Here is a 27,476-nt window from a genome sequence, read left to right on the forward strand (position 1 = left end):
GTCATGAGCTCCTCAAGTCTTGTTTTGGGCTCTCTCTACATGAGTCAGGCACACTGTGAAGAGAGACAGATGGCAAAGGTCAGGACAGCTGGTTTACTTGAACCTGTATGGCAGGTTAAAGGCAGCGAGTTTCTCTTACTTCAACTGAGAATATTAATAAGGACTAAAAAGGACTGATTAAAGTTGAAATCCTCTGGAAGTAAACCATTCAGACAGAAAAAACATCTAAGCTTTCTAACCTATGTCACAGCAAAACAAAATAAATCTGCACTTTCTCTAAGAGAAATACAATTTAGTCACAATTTAAAGTCACAAATTTAAAGTAACAGTTGTTCCAGTTTCATTGGAATTCTGCTACAAAACCTTTTTTCCTGCAATGATTACACCTTTGTAGAATAAAAAAGATATTTGTCTCCTTCAAAAAAGTCTTACATCTGGGATTGCAACCTGCTTTAACAGGCATAGGAAATGTATGCAGATACTGGATTTGCAAGAGAACATATAATACATTCATCTGGCATCCAACCATCTCAGCAACTTATTTATCAGACTTAAACATACCTGTTGCAGGAAACATAAGTGCCATTTTTAATTAAGTCTTTTGGTTTAGACAAACATGCAAAAAACATGATTTATAATAGTGATTAGAATAAAAGTGCTATAAATAGCAACTTACATATGGAATTGAAATTTGCAAAGGAACAAGTACTGCATGTGATTTTATAATGCCAAGTAAGTTTAACAGGACACAGTTAAAGAAAAAAGTAAATGTAAATCCAATCTACTACTGCTTTCTAGTTCTCCTTTTGTTTTCCTGAACATATGAAAAATACTCCGATTAGAAACTGATTTCTAATGCAAAAATACTCTTGCATTTGTAGAAGAAAACTTTAGAACTGGGCTCAGAATTATCCTTGGCATTAACTTTGCTTATCTGCTATTTACTTTAATCAAAAGGATCTGGAATAAGCAGAGTAGGAAAGACTAGCTGTTGGAAAATTTTATCACATGGCCATCTTTCTGGCTGAGCGTTTTCTTTCCCCCAGAAGAACACTCCCCCCAAAGTGACACTCAAATGCAGAACATGAAGGAATGAAAGTTCATTTATTATGCCTCAATACAAAAAGATGAATAAGATGAACTCCAAGCACCTTTGTATCCAACCTTTCTGCGCTTATTCACTGTACCTACATATCAGGAACATCTGTTACAGCTGCCAACTTCCTCAGGGACAGATGGTAAGATACCACTAGTATAATGATTACACCAACATCTCTGCTGCCTTCTCCACAAGGGCAACTGTCTGCCTTAGTGTCAGGGAGAACAAGGGACATGAATAAAAATGCAACCACAGTGAAGCCCATGGACAATGTACCAAGGAATCCTATTCTAGCAAAGTAAGTTGTTCAGAAGCCATTCTTACCAATATTTCCTCCTATTTCATAAAGAAAGACCTCTTCTTTCTTGAGTGTTTGGACATTTCCACTGTGGGGAACAGAACATAATGATGATATTACAAAGGTGCTTGTGGATCAGCCACCTAGACATGTCTGGGAGAAATTAATGCTAAGTAAAATCAGCACTGCACCTGTCACAAATCCTTACTGACACAATCAGTGAACAAGAATACCCTTGCATGTCAGTGCAAATGAACAGTCCTGCAAGTGAACAGTACACTAGAAAAGGTAAAATAAGATAAATATGAAGAAACTGCAGGTTTTAGGAAAGAATTTCATTGTTATTAGCAAGTAGCTTGATATTTACCCTTTGATTTTTCTTTTACTGATGCTGCAAAAATAAATATTTCCCTCAAACATGCCATATTTCAGAAAAAAGCCTTATGGTTGGGTGGGAAAAAACACTTTCTTGCTGGATTTAATTGTACTGCAATTAAAAGAAGTAAAAAACAGACAGTGGAAAAATAAAGTCCCTGTATTACAAAGGGATTCTATTATTCTCACTGCTTAATTGTAATAATATATGCTAAAGCCCAGCGAGAAAATAACTTTCTGACAATGGTGTAAAACTCTAAAAACAGCATTTAGGAAAAAGCAGATTCTAAATCTCAACTAGAGTACCATATTATTGCTTTAGATGAATAGATAGATGTGATAAACACGTGCATTAATTTTATTTTTTTTTCAAAAGGTTCATAAAATTTCTCCCTTTCTAAATGGATTTGAATGACTAAAATGTAGCTTTTGGTTTAAAATCATTTAATGTACATGACATTTTCACATCATTATACTCCAGTACCTATTATGCTGTTACACAGAAATGCATGTCCTGGGGTGCCTTTATGATGCTTGTATTTTAAATAGATTTTTATATATAAATGTATTATATATTTACATAATAAATGCATTATTAAAAAAAACCCAAAACTTTCTTCTTTCCTCATTCCTCTGTTTTCTTGGAGTTCCCTTCTGACTTGTCCCCACAAAATTACCAAACTATTCCTGACCCATCAGATTAAATAGCAATTAACTTTTTACTAACAGCATTTATGTATTCCTAAAGGTTTCCTAGGCTTTAATAACATTTAAAAGCATTAATTCCTCAAGTGTGTATTTTGATGGCTAAATTCACCCAAACAGTTCATGAACTGACCTGGACTTTGAGTATTTTAAAACTTTTTTCTTGATATAATAAATGAAGAGACACTTCTCCCGACATGATAACAAAACAAAGACGTGTTTATACCTTTTCTGGCTGAGAAACCTGGCTACTATATCACCGGCTTTCAGCTCTTCTGTCAGCTGTATTGCCATGGAAACTTTGGAAAGATGAGGCGCCTGCACCCGTATCACTCCCTGAGGAACATCAGTCTGCAAAGCAATAAGAGTGGTGGAACAAAGCTGCTAGCAGCTGGCTTTGATGAGCTTCTCAAAATACAGTATGGAATAAGTAAGTAAGTACAGTGCTCTGCACTTCACTATCTACTCCACTTCTCTACAAACATACAATAACTACGGCGCAGTTCAGTAAATTACATCCGACCTTCAAAGCTCTTTTTAACAACAGGGAGAACTTCAGAACAAAGGAACAGTAGCATTTAATTATTTTTCAAAGATGTTAAGAATAACAATAACAATTATGCTACATTAAGAACACACTTTGGTATGATAACAAGCATGTGACACTGATATGAAAAATTCTTGCTGCAGGCATGAAAACCAGGCAATGCTCCTACACCAACCCTCTGCCAAAACTTCTGGAAGAAACCTGTCCAGTTCCATTTAATCTGAACTTCCTGACCAAAAAAAAAACCAAAAAAAACCCCACAAAGTACTCATGGATCAGTCTACTTTAAAGGATTCTTCTTTCCTTTTTGTAAACTTTATTTTTTAAAAACAGATATTCACTACTGCAGGTTTTTCTCCCTATTTCTTATTGTTCAGCTAGGCAATCTGCCCTATATAATAGTCTGACTATATGATGGATTTGTATTTGATTTCAAACCACAAGTCCTTGATGATGAATATTGATCATATTAGCTACAGAGAAGGAGGACAAAAGACAGCTTTTCTGTCCCACTTGTAGGTACATGACATTTCAAGTTACAAAATATATAATTCATTTGTGAATAAGGTCCTAATTTCTGTTCCTGGAAATATTTCTATTCCTATTACATTATCATTTACCCAAACCTACTCCTTTGGATAGGAAAATAAACTAAGAGTCTCTGTACTCAAGGTTGATTATGGCAGTTCATTGCCTCCTTTCCCACCCCAATTTACCCAATTGCAAGGCTGAACATTTTTTCTTCCATAATCAATTAATAAATCCAGGCACCTGTGAATCTAAAATAGCTTCTCTGAAACCATCAGAGTTAAATGAGTACAGAACAAGTACAAATGTGAGCAGAATTGGAAGAACAGTTTCCTGAGAAAGCTGAAGGTCCATTACTATACAAATGATGAGTTATGGTAAGCAATTTTAACCAAACAATCCTTTTTGTCCAGTCTTATTATTTATCGATTTAAAAATCCTAGACACCATAACTACTTCTGTCAAAAGCAGCAAGAATCATCACATTGAGAATTTGCTATGTAGTAATTGTGGAATCAAAGACTTGCAAGATTGCAAGAATCTCTATGAGATTTCCCCTAGATTAACTCTAAACTTGTCACATCTGTTCTTTAAGGCCTCCACCTACAGGAACAGTGTCTATAGCCATCTGCTAGGTAGTAAATCCTGCTAAAATTTTTTTTGCCTCTTTCCAAACTTCTGGGATTCTGACAAAAGGAAATTACATGTTTAAGGATGAAATCATTGTTTATAGACCTATCTGGTCTTCCACCAAATTCAAATTGGTCAATTTAAACTAGCTTTCATTTTTGTATACAGTTCTTGATCTTGATCATTTTGTCTTAGTTGATTTTAATGGAGTGTCTCCAACTTCAGCTGGATGACTTTTTTTTTTCCTACACAGCAGGCATATGATAAATTATTTAAAAAGCAGTCTACTTTGAGTATATGAGAAAAAGAACAAGAAATGTCCACAGAGCTGTAACATTATGGTCACAGATCAAACAGAATAATTACTTTGTTTATTCACAGAGAATCATTATTAGCTCAGCTAATTAATGCATTTTGTCACTTTCACCACCTGCATTTCCAGGAGAAATCATGCTCAGCTGCACAATATATTCATGCTGCCAAACTACAGAGAGAACAGAACCTGAGCATCCCCTAGCCCATACACTGTACAGGTTAGTGGGAAATAAAACATGGCCTAAAACCTCTAAGAGCTGAATGACAGGACCTATTCTCTGAACAGCACAGCCCAAAATACCCAAGTGAGGGGCTGGCTCCATATCACAACATATTAAGCTATGAACCTATGAGAGGACTGACAACACACTGAAGAGTGGGTCACCGGTGCTACTCAGTTCGCAAGTTCCCTGCCCTGCCTCACAGGTCCTCTCAGGTCACATTTAAAACACTGCAACCTCTGGCTGAAATAGGCACTTGCATTATTAAAAAAACTGAAGACAGCACATCCTTACTTCATGGAAAATACATTGGCCTACAACATTTAGTCTGCAGCAGGCAGAGCAGTCACCTGTGAGGTACTAATCTTCTTCAAACCCTTCCTTTTCAGAGTGCCTTAGAATCTATATAACACAGAGAAGAGCAGCTGCCTGGCTATAGGATCTGGGCTAGGTCTCTTCCAGTTTCTTCTAATCCATTTCTCCTGACCCACTTAAATATTTTTCACTCTAGGTGCAGAGAGAAATGTGACTATGCAATATTTGCACTAATGAAGAAATATTATGCATACTTATTCAAGGTGCAAAGTATACCAAACAGGTATAGGGCAGAACATTCTGAAGAACAAAACTGATTTTCAAAAGGATCTTGCTACATGGAAGGCAAAGGCTGAAAGAAATGCAAAGCGGTTCTACTCTTTGGGCTGCAAAATATTGCACCTAGTTTGGGACAAAAAACTAGAAAACCATACACAGAGAAATGATTTAGCAGGTAATAATTTTTTTAGTAAATGATCTGACACTGCAATGAGTGACATATTCAGCTGGAGTCAGAAACGGTACTCTGTAAATTCAATCAGATCATGCAAACAGAAGGGCCAAGGGACACAATGGATTTTACAACCTGCAGCAGCTGAGCCCAGTGCATTGCGTTGTGCTGCTCACATGATAGCTCCCTTTTTGGAACAACTGCACCATACAGAGGAATACAATACAGAGCTGGTTGAGACGTGGCTAAAGGCAGTAGGTAAATTTTCAGTCCTGAGGGCATCTTTCTTTGTCTAGAGCATTATTCAACCCAACACCAACACAAAGACTTAATCCCCAACACTGACTTGGGGTCATAGGTATGCATAGGTATCACAAAAAGCAATTAACCCTTACAAGCCCTCTAATATTAACCACTCTCAACACTGTACAGAGATCTCACCTGGAGTTTGCAGTAAATGCTTTTTAACCTCTGTCTGAAAAGGGAAAATGTGATTGATAGAGAGGCCTCATCAGAGCTAAGATGAAATTTTATCCAAATGAGCTGCTAATAAGAACGCGGATACGGAGTAATTTCTGGAGAATATGGAGGTGACTCAGGTTCTGTCCATCTCTGTCTAATCATGTAGGGTGCCACAGCAAGTGTTCGAAAACAGAAATTTTTCCTCAGCTATTGTTTGTAAGCACACAAGGTAATTAGGTATTGTGCTTAAAAAAAGACTGGATGTGGCAGTCAGTGCCATGGTTTAGCTGAGGCGTTCGGTCATGGGTTGGACTCAATGATCTTTAAGGTCTCTTCCAACCTAGTGATTCTGTGAATTCTGTGAAAGTTTCAAACAGGTTTCACTGGAGTGGGAAATTCACCATGTCTGGGTACCTCACTTACCACCTGACAGCTAAATATAGTTCAAAACCTGCACAGGAAATTTACCTAATTTGTAAATTAAAGCAGTATGAATTGAAAACTAGGGAGAAGGAAAACCCAAACCAATAAATTTTCCTGAAAAAATGAGACATTTGTAATTGAAAAATGTATAAATTGTCATTCACAATGAAGCCTTATCAATTTGTGAATATGATTTTAAGACTAATATGTTCTCAAGCACCCAAAATTACTGAATGCTTGCAATAAGCATGAAGGATTTGTAAAAAATTGTACCATTTAATTTTGACAAAAGTCTCCACAGAAAACTACGGCGTAAAGAAAATCATTAAATAGTAACTTTACATTTACATTTGAATAAGAATATTACACGAGGCTTCAGTTCTATCTCCCCAGTGGATTAGAAAGGCATAATTTACTCTAAAAGACCTCAGCCCTAACTCCCCAGTGGATTAAAAAGATATATCTTTGCACTGAACTATAAAAAAATCTGATATCTGAACTTGAAACAGCATTTATTTTTTCACTGTATTTTCTGTTATTTCAGTGTTGAACACAGGATGGCAGCATTAAGTGAATCACATCAACTCAAGTGAATTCAATTCAAAGAATTCTTTTCTTATTAGACCAGGAAAAACAAATTCCAATGTTTAATTAGCTTTATTTTAAAATCATATGTAAGTAATTCTGTGTAAAGATTCCTGCATACAAACAGAAATTAAAGTAATGCAAAGTGATGCCTGGGGAATTAATTAATTTTGGACATTAAGATATGTGTCAAATACTGTATAAAAAATGAGATAGGAACACTGAAATATAAGTCTCCAGCCGATTCTGGACATATAGCATATTCATTTGCCATATTCTATTTGCTTCGGCTTAAAAGCTCAAAAAATGCCTTTATAAGAATATGACAACCCTTTTTTTGGTGACAGCCTGACATACACACGCTTGGTAATAAAACCAGACTGCTCAGAGCAGACTGCATTTCTACCAGCGACCACAAGATGACTCTACCTCACCAGAATCTTCACTGTGACTTCAACCCACAAGGGGGTACTTTCACACCACCCAAATGAGAGATTCTCACACCACCCAAATCTGATACGTTTTCATTATGGTATCAGAATACACGTATTTGGTATTATCTGTTCGTGTATTTAAACCAACTTTGGAATAATGTACTTCAAATGCTTTATAATTAAGGTAGCATATTGTATAGGCTAAAAAAGTTTCAAAAAATTGTAATTATAAAAATTATCAACAATTTCAACATGCACAAGCTGTATTTTTAAAGTTTTGATGTCAGTGGGAACAGCTCAACTAAAATGTTTCTGAACTACAGGAAAAATTAACACTACAACTGCCACATGATTTTTGTATTTTAAAGAGTGTGTGAAGAGTGTTTTGCTGAACTTATGCCTTGGTATCACTGATGGGTATGGCAGAAGCCACTTATCTAAAGGAGAGATACTGAACTGTGGGTTATATACACTGGGTAGGCTGGCAGTAGCCACTTGGACAGTGGCTGCATAAGAAGCAGTTCATCAGTTTTTCATGTTTGTTTCATCCTTTGGGATTTCTTGGGTTGGGCAGGTTGTGCATGCTCTAGCTAAAGACTGGGACAATGAGTTCAGTGCCTAGCATTTTTTAGAATATTTTTTTAGAAATATTCTGAAAAATCTGTGAAAACAAACAAAAAACAGTACAATCCTCTAAATGTGTCGTGCCAGTAACCCACAAACTGTGAAATCCACATTGACTTGCTCTCTATTGAAATTCTCAATTAAAAAAATGTATATATCCCCTCTGCTCTATCCACTTTTTCACTAAAAATTACGATCCTATTAATGAAGCATTTCAGATACATGTTTCCTTACATCATTAGGAGTCTTCTCCTGTTTCTCATGCTTTTCCCGGTCATATGCCATCTTTTTTAGAAGTTTCTTCATAGCTTTGTCCTTTTTCTCCTTCTTCTGGCTTTCAGTGTTTTGTTTTCTCACTTGGTTAACAATAAACTTCGGAATCTAGATAGAGTAAGCATGAATAACTATGTAATTTTCTTACCAAAATATTGTAAGTGGCCAGATTATCAGGTAGAACTCAAAACCAGTATTTCTTTCCAGTAGAGATTATAATATAACTATAAAAATAAATATAGATTAAAATAATATAAAATTGTGAAACAGTTTTAAAACCACTCCATTTGTGATAAAATATTCCATTCAGTAACTTCTCAGGGGAAGAGAGGTGGAATCATACAGCATTTTTACTTTTGTCAGCCAAAAACACATACTTAGTGTGTAAAATGGTACTAATTACTTTTCCTCACATGCAGCAAAGGTCAAAACTGTTTCAAGCTGCCGATGGACAACACACCTCCAACTTGTCCAGTTTATCTAAGCTAGAGCTTTGCTTAAGACCAGGATACAACTTCATGCTTTATCAAAACCTGTTTTATATAATATTAAGTTTGGCCCGAAAGGGCAATGAGTTCAAACACTGTGTTTCCTGCTGATATCTCTAAGCCAAAAAGAATTGACCACAGCAATATACACTGATAGACCAAATACATACTCCCCAAGGACTTATTTTTGAGTTCACCTATAGTACATACAATATTAAAACTCTGACCACCAGAGCTTAACATTAGATGTAATATTTTTGTTTTGCTCCCATAAGAGTTATCCATGACCAAGAACCCAGCTGGATCAGTCTGATCCTCTTCTAAATCATGGATGTAACTTCGCATGACTTCTCTATTCAGATACACTGTTGTGAAATTTATCATCATCCCCCCTCCCCCCTTAAAACCACACTTACTGTCCAGAGAAGTTTTTGGTACTGAATCATAAAGCGCATGACGTTTGCTGTCCCAGCTGCCATGACAAACTCGCGTTGTTCAATAGTCTTTGAGCCAAACCCATGAAACGTGAAAAGGTTTGGGGCCATCACCATCGCAACATTCTTCAGCGTCATCTTATTTTTGTCTCGGTGATCAATTACCCTTTGGAGGAATTCAAGCAGTACCTGAAATAAGAGCAGAACTTTCAGCTCAGCTTTGCATGTGAAAAGTGAAGCATGTGCAGAGCTCAAAATGAACGTATGAGTGAAACCCGATGTTGCATATTTTTCTGAAAAAGCTCTTAAATCCTAAGAAAACCACATTAAAAGCAATCAATAATAGAAGTGTGAATATATTTATTCACAGAACAGTAATGAGAGTTTTGTTTCCTTCAAATAATGAAGTAAGACATTCTTGTTTTTGTGGCTAGCATTTTCAAAAGCATTCATGTGACTTTGAGGCCCTGCAGAGTAAGATTTGTTTCAAAACCTTTGTTATGTAGGTGTATAAGCAGCATCCCACAGATGCTTGTGAAGACATTACTGTTGGCATTTGTTAAATTGAAAGTGAACACAATAGTGCCAGCTGTCATGGTTATGGAAACATGGAGTGGCTAATTCTGTAAGGTAAGCAATTCACAAATAAAGCACTGCATTGTGAATGACAGGTAGCCAGTTAGAAACTGGCCATTTTCAATTAATTTGGTTCCAGATATTTGTAGCTCAACTCAGGAGCCTTCTTGACTGCCTCCACACAATAAATAAACTCACAAAGTCTTGTTTGAACAGTAAGACCTGGTAGGATTTTTTGCCTGTAATAGATGATGTTCTGCATCCTACACAAATCCTGCATTCATTCTTGATTGTAACAGCTTTAATGGTAAGCATATTCTGAAAAAAAGCATTAATAGCTTTGCTACAAAAGGACAAACACAAATTGGAAGAATCCATGTAACATGCTACAAATAGCAACAGGAAGTGTAAATTTCTAGTTTATTGAGAATAGAAAAAACAGCACAGAGAAAAGTGAGGAACAAAAATGAAGAGCTAAACCCACTTCATAAAAGGAAACTCACATTCATTGTATTCTAACACTATTTATTTTTTGCACTGAAAATAATGACTGGTGCAAAAAAAAAAGGGTACAAAACTTCTAAGAGAAAAGGTTGCTCACTGGGAGATTACTATTGCAATCCTGGAAAAATGTCAAGTCACATTCTTTAAAGTCATTTGGGAGGAGTTAGGGCCCTGAGTTGTTTGTTTTTTGTTTTTTTTTTTTTTCCCCAAAGTCATGTGAAATATAGGGGAATAAAAAGAGTCAGTAATTTCAGCATTAACTTTGAAATGAAAAAAAAGAATGTTCAAAAGACAACAGCATTCATTACAGTGGATTCACAGAAACAGTCAAAACATTTATGCAGGAAAATACTATTAATAATTCTAACCTTCAGAGTGTCTCTGTTTGCTTCAGGTAGAAGGATAACCAAAAGATTCAAAGCTTGCAGTTGCTGTTTCCTCGTTGGGAGATCTGCCAATAAAGCACACAGAGCTCAGTATTTTGAAATAGTTATTTATACTCTCCAAAAAGCATGATTTCTAAGTTCAAACTTCTTGCAAAATGCTGAATGCATACACATGGCTAATTATCATAGTATGACAAAGGACTGGCAGATCCTGGTTTTCTGATACTCATTTCCAAATGTTCTTTTAGGATTCAGTTGGTGTGACTCAGCAGTCTTTTGGCACTGTTTTCTAGATGCCTTGTGATTCCTTTTTATTTTGCAATGCTACAAGAAGGGATAGCTAACGTTTCTTCCCTTCCTGAGCCTGTGCCCCAACACACCAAAGGGCCAACACTGCTTTCACAGTTTCTCTGGCCGCCTTCACAGTGGCACGATCTCCCAAGTCACCCACACAGAATGAGCACCACGTGTAACTGAGGAAGGCAGGTCTCCAGCCACATAACCAACAGCAGCTGCAATGCCAAACCAGCGGGGATGAAACCAAGAGAGGAGAAGCTTAACACGTATCTACAGCAGACAGTGCTGTACCAAAAGAGGTGATTAAAGAAAAGCAACGTTGCTTCTGTCTTTTACCAATTGCTCAGCGGTGCATCGTTCACCCAAGCTGCACAATGAATGCATCCCTACACTCCCACAGCTCCTAGAAGAGCTTCCATGTTCTGGCAGTGCAGAAAGTCCCACATTTGTCACTTGTCATAAACTTCCTCCTGTCATGCTTTAGAGGACATGCTCTGGCAAGTCTTCTCAGTAGACTCCTAATGAATCAGGCCATACATAAAAAAAGTGAAGAAGGGGATACCTGTACAACATAGTTTTATCACATGATTTCAAAATTCAACAGGGTTGTTCCCATGCATCCTGCTGGGATTCCAACTGAATTGCTATTTCAAATACATTTTATCCAAATCAACTCAGGAGACACCACCAAACAAAAATAAAAGTTCATTGATGAAATAAAAAAAAAACCCACCTTGCTGATTACCTTCTACCATACCAAAAATGAAGGCTCTGAATAAATGAGTGGCAAATTGTATAATCATTTAAAAGATCAAGTAGTGAAAGCAATATTATCTACCTGCTTTAGAAAGACACACATTAAAAGTGAGGCTTAAATTTAGCTTCAAAATACCATATGTCACAATGTTAAAAAAAATGAGAATCAATCTTTTCCTAGGAAAGTAAGCAAAAAAACAATTGCAAAACAATTAAAATTCATTACTTAAATGAAGAGTTTCTGTCTGCAACAATTGAATTTTAGCTGCTTACATTATTTAAATTAGCAAATTAAATTGTTCAAATTGTTCTTTAAATATTTAATTCTAACCACACTACTTAGTCACAGTATCATGAAAAATACTGACTACTGTTACAAAGATGGTCCTTTTTCTCTACCAACTAATCTTACTGTATGTAACCAACAAAAAAAACTATTTAAACAATGGGAGTCCATGAAGTGCTGTGTCTGCTTTGAAGTAAATCCTTTGGTTCAACATAGGAAGTGGTCTGGATCCTGGCACCTGAGTACTTCTGGGTAAGTAAAACCACATAAGCCTTCAGACAGCTCAGGAGCACAAGCAGAAACCCTCCTGGCTCCGATCACTATCCAGTAAATGAAACAACCTTGTGGAGCTCTTTGCTGCCAGCACCATCTGAAGTGTTCTGGCCAGTTTTAACTTGACAGTCAGTACTGCAAAATCAACAACACTGTAGCAGGCCAAAGCACCAACCCCCTACTCTAACCAACCTGACAGCATTGAAAGGCAGCTCAGACCTGGGAGACTTGACATAGAAGTCAAGAATTTTTAAGGATATTTGTCAGTTTGCCTGTCCATGTGAATTCTCTGAAGCCGAGTTTAGCTGAGTTGGTCAGAGCATGGTGCTAATAATGCCAAGGCTGATGGTTTGATCCCCATGTGGACCATTCAAAAAGTTGGACTTGAAAATCTTCGTGGATTCCTTCCAACCCAAAATATTCTGTGATTCTATGAAAGCTCCTCTTAGAAATGAGCCATTGCTCTGCCTGCAGGCAAGGGAAATAGAACTTGCAGTCTCTTGTTGACTGGGGAGTAAATGTATGTGGGTTCTCACTCCAGATTCATTATCACCAACCCACTCTCTTCCAGTTACAGCTGGTATATTTGCTGTATAGCAACCAGTTAGCAAAGAGGACATTTTCACAAGAACTTGCTGATCTCAAGGGACCACGGACTATCAGCAGTTCTGACTATTCTGCTCTAACGTCTCCTCTTATAAATGGATAAAATACCCTAAAACCAGTATAAATTATCATTTGTTGTATTTCCTGAGGAACTGCTTATCTTTGTTGTGGTTTTCTTTTGAAGCAAACACTATTTATAAACTCATACTGTCATATACATTTTCTGTGCAACCCTTGTATACCTCCTAACTACTATCAGAAGCATTAGGAAGTGAAAATGTGCTTTCATTGCATGTGTAAGCTATTAAAAGAGCTGTTACATGAAAGATGTTATTTGCACAGTAGCAAAATAATGCCCATCTTTTCTCAGGAGAACTGATATTGTTGCTATTCAATTTGTTTCTCAGCAAAGAGGCACTTCTCTGCACGGGTATCAATTCTTTCAGCAGAGACAAAAAGGGTGCTACTCACTCTGCACATCTTGGAATGCTTTGAGATATTCTACAGTGAGGAGTGGCTGAGGCAGTTCACGGATGAAGAGTTTTAAAAGACTTGCTGCATCATGTTGCTTCACATTTTCCCAGTTGAAAGTCCCTTCATAAAATTTTGCTTCCAGTTCTTGGCAAAGACCCTGAAATGCAATGGATACAGAGAGCACCAGCAATATTTGGCTGCTGGAAGTCACGCATTGTACACACAGCAATACTTTCCACACGCTGAAACGGGGGCAAGGACATCTGAAATATCACTTAACTCCAGTTGCTGCTGGTCTTTTGCTACAAAACAGATAAATGTGGGACCAGAAGTACTGCAAGTAAACACACATTAATAGGCAGCAGTCAAATCATATGGGAAAAAGTCCCATGGGCCTGAGCCAGGGCCATATGGACTAAATATACAGTAAGAAACAGGTATCATACTCAAGCACATAAGGGTCATGGCTTCCCTTCTACCCAAATATTAAGACTGCCTGATATACAGAGCAATTCTGAAACTGCTACCCAAGGGTGTTGCTATAGTGCATACATGGCCATTTTAATAAACAAATAAGGCAATTATGAGTGTTGACACACAGATTCTTATCAAAATATACACTAAGGTGAGGCTGGTTCTCTTTTTAAAACACAGGGCATGATTTGTGTAACTGAATAGCTGAATGTCTTGTCATCCACAGGGAATTCCATGTTGCTGGGCACACACAGCTTTGCCTAGCACAGGCTGTCAAACACGCCCTGTGTGGAAGCCGCCTGTCCCACAAATCATGAGGTTATGCAGAAGAGTAAAGGGCTCTGAAAGTCTCAGTGGAAGGTCACAACTCTGGGGCTGGGAAAGGATGGGATACTGTTGGAGCAGACATTACCATACCCCTGCCCTGCTGCCATGACAGGCCTTTCACAGATGCACAAATGGGAACACACTGCAAAGACCAAGTCCTTCTTAGTCTATTGCTAAGTATCAGGCTTGATCTCACACCCACTTCATTAATTTCCTAGTCTGGCAGAGTGAAAAGTAACCTCAGTACAGAGGCCCTGAGGCACCTCTCATAGATCCCTCCCTTCTTCTAGCTCAGTTATTCTGGACAGAAAAGGAGGAGAGACACTGGCTTGTTTTGTAAAACGTGTGCTGTGGAAAAACATGGCCATAATTATTTATCTGGACAAGAAGGGCACATAGAACAGAGGATATTATATACATTTTTAGGATACCCTTCTCAATAAATTTAACTTTGTCCAAATGGAAAATGGATCTATTTACAAAGAAAATGTGGACACTTATTTTTTGTATAAAAATTGGATATTCTCAACTGTCCTCCAGAGAGATCTTCTGTCTCCACTGACTGTACTGGAGGTTCAAATATGCAACAGTCATAATTCAGATGTCTAAAGTCAAGTGGGTATGATTTCCTGATGATCAAAAAGAGCAAGCTTTAGAAAGAGAGATGAAAATTCTCCCTCAGAGACTCATCACCTTCTCTATCCACATTCAGACCAAATCACTGCAATAAATGCAGTATTAAATGTATAGATACAATTATTTTATGAGAGGTAAATGGCAGAAATTTCAACTATGTGTCCTAGTGCTCCAATGCCTACATTTTAAAGTAAATGTATTTGACTATGTGGTATATCCAATGCACTTTAATAATAACCCTAAAATCTACAGAATATGATAGCAAAGTATTTTTCTGTGTCTTTCTATAAACCTATATAATGAGGAAAAGACTTTTTTTTTGTTTAAGAAAATTAAAGGAAAACTTCAGTCATTTAGTATGATAAATGCTTCCTTTTTAAAAAGTTTTCTATTAGAATAAGTAAAAGAACTTAAAATATTTGCTAGCAAAACTATTGCTTAATTTAAAGAAGGAGTTCATGCAAATAGAGAGATTAAAAATAAATCAAATCTCAATAGTGAATGATCCACTGTCTGGGAAATTGTATTAAGCTAATAAAATCAAAGAACAAACAAATAAACAAAATCACTACGAAATCACTCCAGTTTGCAGAACCAATGTCAAGTGGGAAATAAAGAATGGAGAAAAATTGAAAAAAAAAATTAGTATCTTAGTTACCAGTAAATAAACAAACCCAACTTCCACAATATTCCCTTCTTTTAGTTGTTTCTAATGAACCAGCAGCTGGACCAAGTTCTATACAACAGAGGCTGGCAGACATCTTTGGACAGCTGAATCCACTTAAATGGTCCTTTCTGTTTAGAATTTAAGGCCAGTTCAGACCGTCTTTTTAACACATTGAGCCTTGGCATGAATCACAGCGTGTATTTAGCTCCCTGCATCAAGGCAAATACTGGGAAGAGCCTGCTGGATGTAACTGGCACTCACCCTGGGAAGTGTCACTGTGCACAGACGTGCCCAACAAGATTGCACTCGGCGAGCCGAGCACTTATATTGCTGTTCATAAAAATAAATGTGAGAGCTTCTTCAGTGCACACTGCCTGCCTTGCCATCTAACACAGGTTAAGTCTAGCTATTAAGGAAGGCTCACAATGCCAGGGAAAAGCTTCCTCCTGGGGTAGAAAGACCGTGTGTGAACTGTTCAGATGATTAAACTGGTTCGAAGAAAAAGCAAAAGGCTGGAAAACTCATGCCAAGAATTAATGAGATTTTGGCACAACTGAATTTGAAAAGTAGCTTTGACTCTCCTTCAAACTTAAACTCCAGCCTTTCCCCAAAACTACAGTGAGTGAAAGCATCATTTCTCTGGCTAATATAATTCAGCTTTCTTTGTAAAGAGATTTTGCTTTCTGTTTTTGAAGATTTTGATAACAATGGGATGCTAAAATACAATTTGTATGACAAAATAAATTCAGCAACCACAGATACATTTTGGGGGATATTAATAGCCTGTGCAAAGTTTTACCTTTACTCTTGTTGCAACTCCAGGTATTCTAAGAAGTCCCTCTGTTTCCAGAGTAGTCTCTTCTATCTGGGCAATCAGCTGTCAAACACAAACCAAACTGGCATGAGCAAAGATGTCAATTAAAAATTACTCACAGACAGTTCTGATATACTGAAGCCTTTATGCTTCTCTTTCTCTCTCTGTGCATATACATTTCTGCACACAGATTTGTAACAAGCAGAGGTTCAAACACAGTTTGCAAATGGATTACAGTTCTTGTAGAAGAAAACTTCAGTGTGGTTCTTATCCTTTTTTATGAGTCCTGTTAAAGAGGAGTTTGTTTATTTTATTAAAAAAGAAACCTGTATGGTTTTTACCTCCTTCAAGCCTCCTCTGAAGACTGAAGAATTATTTTCAAAAATTACTGTGGTTTCAAAATTATATCCCAATAACTATCCTGGTTAAAATGTCTCCAAATCAAAATAAATCAAAATAATTAAGGTAACATTCTCATGAATACTCTAGGACTTTACAAGAGGAGAACTAAGAACTTCTAGGCTTTAAACAAGCCTCTGATTTGCAAATTCTGACATTCTCCTAACAGACTCAAAAGTCTGCAATCCTTCACATGGATAAATTTGCAGAAAATTCCATGAAAGTACTTAAAACCCATATAATATTTTTTCCTCTAAATAATATGCCTAGAAATATTCACCAAAGGATGGAATTAAGAGTATTTAAAACAAATCTGTAAATGTCAAAAGCTGATGACATAATTTTAGCATAAATAGTTCCCACCATGTTTAACTAGGGCAGTGCCTTTTTACATGCCTTCCTGCACCAGTGCTTGAGTAAGAAAAATTATGCAACAGAGTTTTTTCCAGTTACATAAATTAAAGGGAGTTTACCTGCATTTATGTAACAGATAAATGCCATAAGAAAGATCGGACAGAAAACTCCACACATTTAGAGAACAGCACTAGAAGTGTCATTCTAGTGCATTTTCCATGGTTTAAAAAAAAAAAAAAAGTGCTAACCCGCCCCATCCCCCATCCAGCTCACCCTGTACTCAGCTTACACCAGATCAGTGCCTGCCACTCACATCTGCTGGGCACAAAGACACTGTGGGCAGTGTGTGACCTGCCACCAGCACCACTTCTGGGGAAGGCAAGGCCTGGTGGCACAACTGGTGGCCACAACTCCTTCACAAACACTCACTCCCCTTGGCCACCACCAACCTCCTGCCTGTGACAAATCCCCTCTTCATCTCTATCATGGCTGCCTGGAATGGCTTTATTAGCAGGCCAGAGACTGGACTTACTGACAGCAGAAACTTCTGATTACAACACATGAATCACTATTACTGTCAGATTTTCCAGTTGCAAAACCCTGATAAAATTATGTCTTTATTTTTAATTTAAATTCCTCAGTGAAATAAAAACTTGATGTATTTTTAATTAAGCAGCCTTCCTGTTAGCTTGCTTTCTTTCATTTCAGTGATAAACAAGCTACATTTAAAAGAATGAACAAAATTGTTCTCTTATACTTTATATAAATGCCCAGTTCTTGGAAAGTACATGCTGCTGAGAACAAGCAGAAGAAATGGGCAACTGTTTCATTTTCATATTCTCTTTTGAAGTAAAACTGTATTCCAAATGACGTCTGCACCTCGCAAAACAAATCACATCTATAAGATATTAATGTTTATATAGAATTTTCGATGTTGCTTGGATAGCAGAGTGATCAATTACTGTTTGCAATTTGATTTCCCAGTTTACAGATAGCATTTTTTCCAGAAATATGTTCTCATGATCCTGAGAAAGCAATTTTTGGCATGAATGACACAGTGGTAGCTTTCAGATGTGATGCAAAACCACTTTGAGATTTCTGTTTCTCAAAAAGTAACAAGTATCTCTACAAACAGACTGAAATGGTGATGATAGAGCACTGAGTTTCTGTCAGTGCTAGGACAGGTCCACACACAGTGGTTTACTTTCTTCTCATGAAATGAGATGTGCTATGCATAGGCAACAAATCAAGGTTCTCCATCTTCTTTCCAATTATCTCCCCCATTACCATGACACGATATGGGCAAAGGAATATTCCTTTGAACTGAAGTAACAAGTCTTCTGGAAAAGCACCTGCCTTGTGAGTTTACTTCTTGAATTCAAAATAGGTCTGATGCAATGCAAAATATCACATTTACTGAATTAGTAAGTAAAGTTGCAATTAAAAGTTACAATAACTTGGATAGATTAGAGTATTATACTGAAAACTGCTACAGGAAGCAAATAAATCCAGGACAAAATGTCATGTTTTTGTCATTTGGCATGTATGTAAAAAGTTAACTTCTTCATGTCTATTTACCTTCTGAAAAATCAGTGGGATCTTGGTTCCTGGGACCTTCTTCTGATCCTGTTCCAGTAAAAGTGACAGGGGGACACCAAACAAGCCAGAGTCTGAAGCACAAAGCAAAAAAACCTGAGATATTATCCACATATTTTTTTCAGTACATGTGATACTGGCATAAACTCACATTTCTGAAGCAGTAAGTCTATTCAATGCATTCAGAGCTATTGACCTTTTGTTTAAAGTGTTTTAATGTCTTTGCCAGTCAAGTTATTACACAAAACATTCTCGCTAAAAGGATTCATCATCTCTTCCTCAGGAGCCTTCTGTTTTGACTTCAAATTGCCATCCACATATTCTAGAGCACAGTAAAGCAAACTGCATAAATGAACCATCTGCGTAGTTCTGGTTTGCAGAATGGATGTGATAATGACCCTGCAATGCAGATCTTCACCACACAATGCAAGTTATTATAGCTGAGATGGAAACGGCATGAGTAAAATATCCAGAACTTGGTCACTAAAATGAGACAATTATCGCCCAGAGCTGCTCTGAACACTCCTCTCTACGAGGGTTTGGAAATAACAGCTTTTCAACTCCTGTGCTTTTGAATTATACAGCACCAGCAGAACAGCAAGACAATCAACTCACAGAAGGCTCATTTTTAAAAACAGCAAGAGTACAGTTAATTCTTGGTTAAAAAACAACTTTTACAATAGGGCCAAAGCAATTAATATTTTTTTGAAAAGGAATTCAGTTGCAGTTAATTTAGCCCTTATGATAAACTAACCCTAGTCTTTATGTAAATGGGACTTACATGTGTTATGGCCCAGTTGAACAGAAGTGAATAACCATTTAAAGAGAGCTATGCTAATAATGACTAACCCAAAGTTGCTGAGACAGAACTTCTCTGCAAGAAGTACTGATAATTGCTGTATGTGCAAGTTTTCTGGAGCAGCATATAACAATACAAGTAGTCAAAATCTGCTGCATGGTATGATGCCATGCCAATATTGAACACAGAACAGATGCGATTACTAAAAAAAACTGTCAGCCCTTGAGAAAACATGATATACATCAAAGAAAGATCAATTTCAGTGCCAAACCAGAAGTTCTTGTATCTCTGTCAGCATAAAAATTCTACCTATAAAATACAAGGGACTCATCCATACAGGCAATATCCATACCCCATAGCTTTATTATCTCAAAGTTATTGTCAATAATAAAGTTTCCATTGAAATGTAGTTGAAAAAACAAAATCCAGGAGGTCAATAAAAAAGCAGCACTGGGCACAGCACAGCATTCCCCACAAGAATGATGTTTTCATCATCTTTACATACTCAGGTATAAAGGAGAAAATTAATAGACCCACTGCTGTATGAATCAATTGGCCAAACACTTAAGGGGTGAAGAGGTAAGGGTCAGACAGACCAAAAAGGCACTGAAGGCAGCACATTGCAAAAGCACCATTAGCTTGGCAGAAAAGCTGATGTCATTGTCCAGTTCCTACACATTGCCATGAATCTAGCCTCTCTTTTTTACCTTTTAAAGAAGTTTTTAATCAATTCAGCATTTTATGAATGCCTGCCATTCAGATAATAATGTTGAGAGTGAAATTCAATTAACAATTAATTTTGTAAGAAGAAATAGTTATAAGTAAGACCCAAAATACAAGATAAGAAAGTGCTTTGTCTCTGTTTATTAGTGACAGCACAAGTACTCCTGCAAGAAGAAAATGCATTCAAGTGATCAAGGTCTTGTTCATGTTTCTGTGTGTGCCTTTTGCATTAAAAAAGCTGTTTACTGCTACTGTAAAGTGAAGAACATATTCTGAAGAATCTATTGTACCTTGCTGTGTATCTCTCTATGCTCTCTGTTGCTTTCAATTATTTAAAGTGAGCTATGCACTGTCACATTCACTGAACCTTGACAACAGAGTTTTGGCCAAAGCAGGCTTGTGATTAACCGGTAACACATCTCAAGCTCTTTGCTCATTTAGCAAAAGCCAAGAATACAAAACCAAACAAAGCACTGAAAATCTCCAGCATCAAGAAATTGGTTTCCATGCTTTCTATGCTCCCAAGGAAAGCACTGTGATTAAACATATGCTCCAATGGCTTGCAGAAGAAAGTGACATGGTGCAGCTGTCTCTGCCTCCTCTGCAACAGTTTAAATCTTCCACTTTATATGGTGCTATTTATCATAACAACTGCATTAGAGTCTAAGCAAACACTGGATGGGCAAGGCCTAGATGACACAGGAACATTTGTGCCAGACAGAATAGGAAACAGGTGACAAAGGCTCCCAGCACCTCCCACCTATAGCAACAAAAGCACAAGTCAGGTAGACTCACCTGAATTACAGAATTGCAAAGGCTGAAAAAGACCTTTGAGAACCACTGAGTCCAATTTTGAAAGTAGACCAGTGCCCACCTTCAGGAAATCAGGAAAAGAATACCCACAAAGACCATATGCTTATGCTTCTTGGGAATAAATCAGCACATACAAACTTCTGTGAAGCAATTCTTGCTTCATGGCATACTACTAAGACAGCTACCCTTCACTCCTTACATTATCTGCTCCGTGACTGTTTTGAGTTTTAATTTTAGACAAAGAACTGGAATTTTTCACTTATTTCAGTGAACTTGTTTAAAGCTTGCCTTGAGTTAAGGTGAAAAATTAAATATTGCTCAAGGCCTATGTTACTGCTTATATATTATACATAAATTTTCTGCTGGAAGATCATAAATAAAGTGGTGCATTTGTTTCGTTGCATTAAACAGATGCAATTGGTTCAGAATACAAAACTCCAACTTACCTTTGGTTTTGATTTTTACAGCTTTTTGCTGTTTGAATTCTGTCCCAAGTATGTCATAGAGAGCAGTTAATTCAATCAGTGCTAAAGAATAGACTTTCTTCATGTCCTGAGGGGCTAGGTCACCAATCTTTGTGGTACCTGTTTTGTCCTTCGGCAGTCTGAAATTCTAAAAGCAGAGAATTGCAGCAGGATAAATAATCCAAGTCATGACAAATTACTTAGCTCAAAGGCTGTACTTCCTTCAGGGTACAACCTTTCACCATGAAGCCTGCTGCTACTGACTAAATCAAAGGAGAATCCCACAAACAGGTTAAAAAGCAGATGATCTTAAAATGATAGGAAGATTTAGGTTCCCAGTGACTTCTGGAGGTCATCTAATTCAATTGCTACTCAAAGCAAGGCCAAATTCAAAGTTTGACTGGATTGCTTCTTGTTGTTGTTCAAATTAATTTTGAAAATTTCCAATAACCCCTGTGGGAACCTGTTTCAGTGTGGAATACTCTCATGGGGACTTTCTTTACTATGCAAAAAAAAATTTCACCATAAGCCACTTGTGTCCATTAACTGTTATTCTTTTACTTGGCACTACTAAGAAGAGTCTGGATTTGTCATTTTTCCTGCTTGCAACCACATACTCCCTCTCCACCTTCTGCATCTTTTTCCAGTTTATAGTGGTGGAAATGGCTGTCCATGAACAATCAATCCTAAGCACACACAACTGCACAGAAATCCTCTGCAATAGGATAGAAATCCTTCTGCATTTGCGCACACAAAACAGAACTTTTGGCTGCCATATAAATAACAATAAAGGAGTTATCTTCTTAGAGAACAGGAATACTTGATCGCGGCTCCTTTCTACTGCACTAGATACTCAGAGATACTAGATACTGCAGTCAGAGAGCAATATAAGGAATCGAGTTGAAAGGGTGAGGGACTTCCCAACTCACTGAACTTTCTAACTCCATCTCCCACCAGCGGGCTTCTAAGTATGCATGACTCAGAGCAGGAAGCTTGACAAGACTTTCTTCCACTTGGAAAGACATATTATACTCATGAATTATTTTCTTACCCTGTGCAAACCCAGCAATAGCAGAGCTGAATTGCTAGTTATGGTACATGACTACAAGGGCACAAACCAAAACAAAACATAATTTACAAAAGGTAGATGAGTAGCCAGTTCCCCACCTTGAGCTTTCATTGACTTGCACAAACATGTCTGCTTAAAAATAGCAGCCAATGATGAGGTGCAACCAATATATTGTAGATTTAAATAGGTAACTCCCTTTTCCTATAATTTTACAGCTCCTTTTGTAACTGAAGAAGAAATTCCTTAGCCATGTCTTTAAGCAATCCTTCACAAGCCTGGCCAGAAGCAGAGCTAATGTATGTATTTTGCATATATACAGAAGTTATAACATAGCTTTTATCTCCTTGTTATAGGCTGCATTAGAGAAACATGACTCAAATGCTTTAGAATCCATCTCTAAATATCCATTAGTGCCTGGTTTATAATGTTTAAATTAGGATACATGGGGTAATTACTACTTGAAGAACTGCAGAAGTCCTTATCTAAATTAAGTGTTTAAAGAACAGGGAAACATTATTTCAGAAATTGTGTTTACTCAGACATGTTTGCATACAGTGTTAGGGAAAAGAAGAAAAAACCACCAAGACAGTTTTCAAACCAGTCATTAGTTTACAGGTTATATGTACATGTTACATGTTCATGAACTGGTAGGTAGAGAGAGAGATCCTAAAAGAGATTTCTGAGAATCGACAACAAAATCCCTTGGAGGATTTTCTTTTGATTTTATATGGATTCATTCTGAAAGAGCCTTTTTTTATTAAGAGTTGGAAAGAAAAACTGAGTTAAAATTAATCTTTCATTTCCTGCCATTTGACTTCAGACCTCTAATTTCTACAGAGGTTTTTGTTCTTCATTCTCATCCCTCACCTACTCACATCAGACAACTGCATAAGGTTTCTACAGGCATCCACCAACCCTTTTCATATTACAGCAGAGCTTTTTATTAGAGGTAAAGCATCTCACCTCAGGTAACAGAAAAAGGGGATGTAAACAAATGAAGCAAGGATAGAGTGGTACAACCACCACTAAGCCCTATTCCAGCTTAATATTAGAAGTTCATTTTTGCTTACATATAGAGTGCATTTTTCCAGACACACAAGAACATAAACAGGCATAAATGTAGTTATTTTCATGTTATTAAGCATACTATTCCCAAAAATTAGCTACCTTAAGAACCTCTATCTCTACAAAGTCTGACAACATTAATCTAAATCTAATTCACTCAGTCTCAGATAAATATGACCTATACAGTACCTCTAGCTAAAAATAAAGAGGAATAAATAAGAAAACCCACCGGTAGAAGAGTGTCACCCCCTCCACCTTTGTACATTTTGCCTACAGAGCTGTCCTTCAGATTAGCTGCCTGTTCTGCAAATGATATTTCCAAATTGATGTCAGTGTCTGAAGATGGCATGTCTTCAAGCAGGCTCTTCGGCTCATCTGTTCCAAGACTGAAATTTGGACCTGAAAACACCATAAAAAAAAAAAAAAAGCTAAAAATCAACAGCAGCACAATTGAGCACCACTCAGTGCATCAGAGTAAGTTTTAAACCAAGTAGAAATTAATGCTGTGCGAGCAATGGACATTCTGATTGCAAAGTCACTGTTCCTGTATTTTTTATGCCAGTTGAAAATTTAGCTATTAACAAGGGTACAACTTTTGTAGGTTTTCTTCAATAATTTTGCCAAGGCATGGGGTTTTCTCTCCTATTTATCTGTTATGAAAAGATAGAGCAATCCACCTCAAACAAACAGCAGACTCCCACAATCTAGCAAAGCCAAAGAACTTTGGTGTCAGAAGTTTCTTGCCATGAAACACTTTCTAGCCTCAAAGACTGCAACATCCTGCAAACAAATCAGCAAATGTTTCTGCTGTTAAAATTTCAAAAGCAATAGAGAATTTGTCATCCATGACCCAAAGCATTAACATCTGAGAATAACAGAGAGTACACAGATAATCTTTGTTCCATTATTCCTGTTCTCACCTCAATCTTAAGAGTCTAGATTCCTCAAAACAGTTTGGACATGTTTCCATGATACAGGGATGGACTAAGTACACAACAATAGCCTTACTTGTCTTTGTTCCTTACAGGAATCAAACACTAGACAAATTTTAAACATTTTTTGTTAAAGGAATAAAGAATCAAAAAAGGGAGAGGTTGTTCTGCTTTTAGAAAAAGAAGCTTCCGAATTTCACAGTAAAGCAACCACTGCTTTTGGTCTGAAGTTAAAACATATTGTGAAAGAAGCAAGAAGAAAATTATACAGTAAAAAACAGCATTTAATAAAAAGCATAGAAGTCTAAGAAAGCTTTCAGTCTCTCCACCATCGTTCTCTGAGTAAAGTCACAGAATAAATAAGGTTTAAAAAGACCTTTGAGATCATGGAGTCCAACCTATGACCAAACACCCCCATGTCAACTGTATCATGGCACTAAGTGGTGTGTCCAGTCTTTCCTTAAACACCTCCAGGGACTCCACACCACAACCTCCCTGAGCAGTCCACTCCAATATCTAATCAGCCTTTGGTGAAGAACTTCTCCCTAATGTCCAACCTTAATTTCTCCTAGCACAGCTTGAGGCTGTGTCCTCTTGTCCTGTTGCTGCCTGGGAGAAAAGACCAACCCCCACCAGGCTACAGCTCTCTGTCAGGCAGTTGTAGAGAGGTAAGATTCCCCTGAGCCTCCTTTTCTCCAGGCTCCCTCAGCCTCTCCTCATAGGACCTGCGCTCCAGACCCTCCACCAGCTCTGTTACCCTCCTCTGGCTGTGCTCCAGCCCCTCAGTGTTCTTCCTGAATCAAGGGGTTCAGAACTGGACACAGAAATTGATGTGTAGCCTCTCCAGTGCTGAGTACAGAGGAAGAACCACTTCCCTAGACCTGGGACCATGATTCAGCCACTGGCTCCTACTCACACGAGACTGCAGCCTGTTCAAAGCTAATACACAACAAGTGGAGGAAAAGTGGATGGAAATGGGCATGAGTTGTGAAGGAGAACCATAAGCAATGCATATGTTTTGGTGTAAGAATGTTGTGCAACATAATAAACTAATTTTTTTACACTGCTGTGGGAAATGTTTGTATGGCCAAAAGTAACTACCCTAAGCCAAGACAGAAACAGGTTCCCAGAAAACAGTTACAGGTACAGCAAAAGCTGATTCTGAAGAAGGGGAAAGCCTGCAGAGAGGCTGATTAAGAGGAGTCAGGGAAGCGCTGATCTACACTGATGGTATCAGTAGTCTGCAAAAGAACTGAGCTGCAAGCACACAATCCAAACAACCTATGAAGCAGGAAGTTTAAAAAAATTACAGCAACTCGCTAATTTTTCTAAATTATATTTGCATCTTAGTTAAAAACACCAAACTATTGTCTGAAATTATTTAGATCAAGTCCTGAAAATAACCTCAGTCAGCCAGAGCCAGACTCAGGGGACCTGACAGGCAAATGGCTGAAGCCACCAAAGCCACTTTCTGGTAAGGCACAGTGCTTTACACAACCACTCCCACGTCAAAGAACTTACCTGAACTGAGACACTTTCAGGGAGAGAAGGTGGATTTGAGTTAATACTTTGACTCTACTTACAACCAAGCAACGTTGCGAGAAGCAGAACAGAACATACTCATACTCTGCCAGTTGTGTGTGTTACTCATCACTTGTTTTTTCCAGAGTGCTTCTGCTCACTTTTCACAGACCCCAAAATGCCTAGGGCATACGCTAAAGATTAAGCTGATCTTGAAACCAGAGCTGCTCCTTTTGGTAAAGAGATATCTGAGTCCTCAGTAACCAAACATACCCAAGGTCAAATTCATCCCTGACTCTGCTCCTTGGCATCTCTGTGTGTATATCCCTATATATCATGTAAACTGTTCAATGCATCCATACTGAATGAAAAGAGTTTCCTGTCTCCCCCAAAACTTTTGTCATGCTAATGTGGCCTATACCTGACCTACAAACTTCCCACCAGCCTAGGAGGGATCTGATGTTAACAAACAAAAAGCAGTAGCTCCTATTTCAGTCCTCTGGTCATACCAAGGTGTCATGTAAAGCAGATGTCTCAGTAGTGCTCTGCACATTTTAAAGATCTGGAAGTGCTGCTGTTGTGGGGAGTCTTTTCTTGGTTGTATAGCCTTGTTCCCATTGTTGTACATCCCTGAACTAGGCAGCAGCTGTAAGAGGAAGCAGCCTTGGTGTTCTGCCAACCTGCCAACCACATGCTATATTTAATGAGAGAAATGCAAGTGTGATGCAAAAAAATGCAAATATTGTCTATGAGGATGTGGAAACCATATTTTACATGAGTTCTGTACTCCTTCCTTAGTTCACAGAGCTATTTAAAGATTACATAAAATGATGGGAATTCCTCAAGAATAAAACAAGGAAACATTGCAAGTATCAACTGTGCTATATCCCAGTTTTGCAAGGGAATCTTGAGTATACACTAACAGAGCTAAGCTGACAGACCTTAATTTCCTTAATTTACAACTGGAAAGGCAGAATGATTTTTTTCTTTGACTGACGAAGCATTTTTCTAAAATGTTAGTTCATAGATGGTTATAAATTGAAAATAAAAAAACTTGTAATCATTTCACTGACAACCTTACTTTGGCTATAGGATCCTCATTTATCTTGTAAAATGAAAAGCAAACCCAAACTCTTTAATTAAAAACCATCAGATTACAGATTTTTTCCCAGGCAAACATTACTGGTCATTACCCTTGTATTACACATGGTACACACAATTGGTTCATCCATTCTCTAAGTTGTTATGCTTTGAAGCTGCCCTTATACAGAGGTTTTATCTATTATTCTTCCCCTGTAGCAAATTCTAAGTTCAGAAAAACAACTGCAATCATAGTAAACTGACTTTTGCTATTCCCCTACTTCAGCTAATAAGTATTTAGCTTTTCATATGTTTTATTATTTCCTTTTTATTTCTTCAGAGGTCTCAACCAACACAGTTATTTACTCCTTTTCACAG

General features: G+C 37.5%; 1 protein-coding gene across 4 annotated transcripts in view; it reads right to left on the bottom strand.

The window, feature by feature from the left end:
* Positions 1–27,476, bottom strand: part of ARHGAP18 (Rho GTPase activating protein 18) — a 94,221-nt gene that overhangs the window by 3,214 nt on the left and 63,531 nt on the right. For all 4 annotated transcript variants that reach the window (XM_064708045.1, XM_064708044.1, XM_064708046.1 and 1 more), the window contains exons 5-14: positions 23,795–23,964; positions 21,414–21,579; positions 18,615–18,706; positions 16,269–16,346; positions 13,363–13,522; positions 10,656–10,738; positions 9,190–9,396; positions 8,247–8,393; positions 2,704–2,828; positions 1,424–1,485 (exon numbers count right to left, since the gene is read on the bottom strand). In XM_064708045.1, coding sequence (XP_064564115.1) covers positions 1,424–1,485; positions 2,704–2,828; positions 8,247–8,393; positions 9,190–9,396; positions 10,656–10,738; positions 13,363–13,522; positions 16,269–16,346; positions 18,615–18,706; positions 21,414–21,579; positions 23,795–23,964 — 1,290 coding nt within the window. The remainder of the gene's footprint in view (positions 1–1,423; positions 1,486–2,703; positions 2,829–8,246; positions 8,394–9,189; positions 9,397–10,655; positions 10,739–13,362; positions 13,523–16,268; positions 16,347–18,614; positions 18,707–21,413; positions 21,580–23,794; positions 23,965–27,476) is intronic.

The sequence above is a fragment of the Zonotrichia leucophrys genome, chromosome 3, assembly GCF_028769735.1.
Source record: "Zonotrichia leucophrys gambelii isolate GWCS_2022_RI chromosome 3, RI_Zleu_2.0, whole genome shotgun sequence".
Taxonomy (NCBI): domain Eukaryota; kingdom Metazoa; phylum Chordata; class Aves; order Passeriformes; family Passerellidae; genus Zonotrichia; species Zonotrichia leucophrys.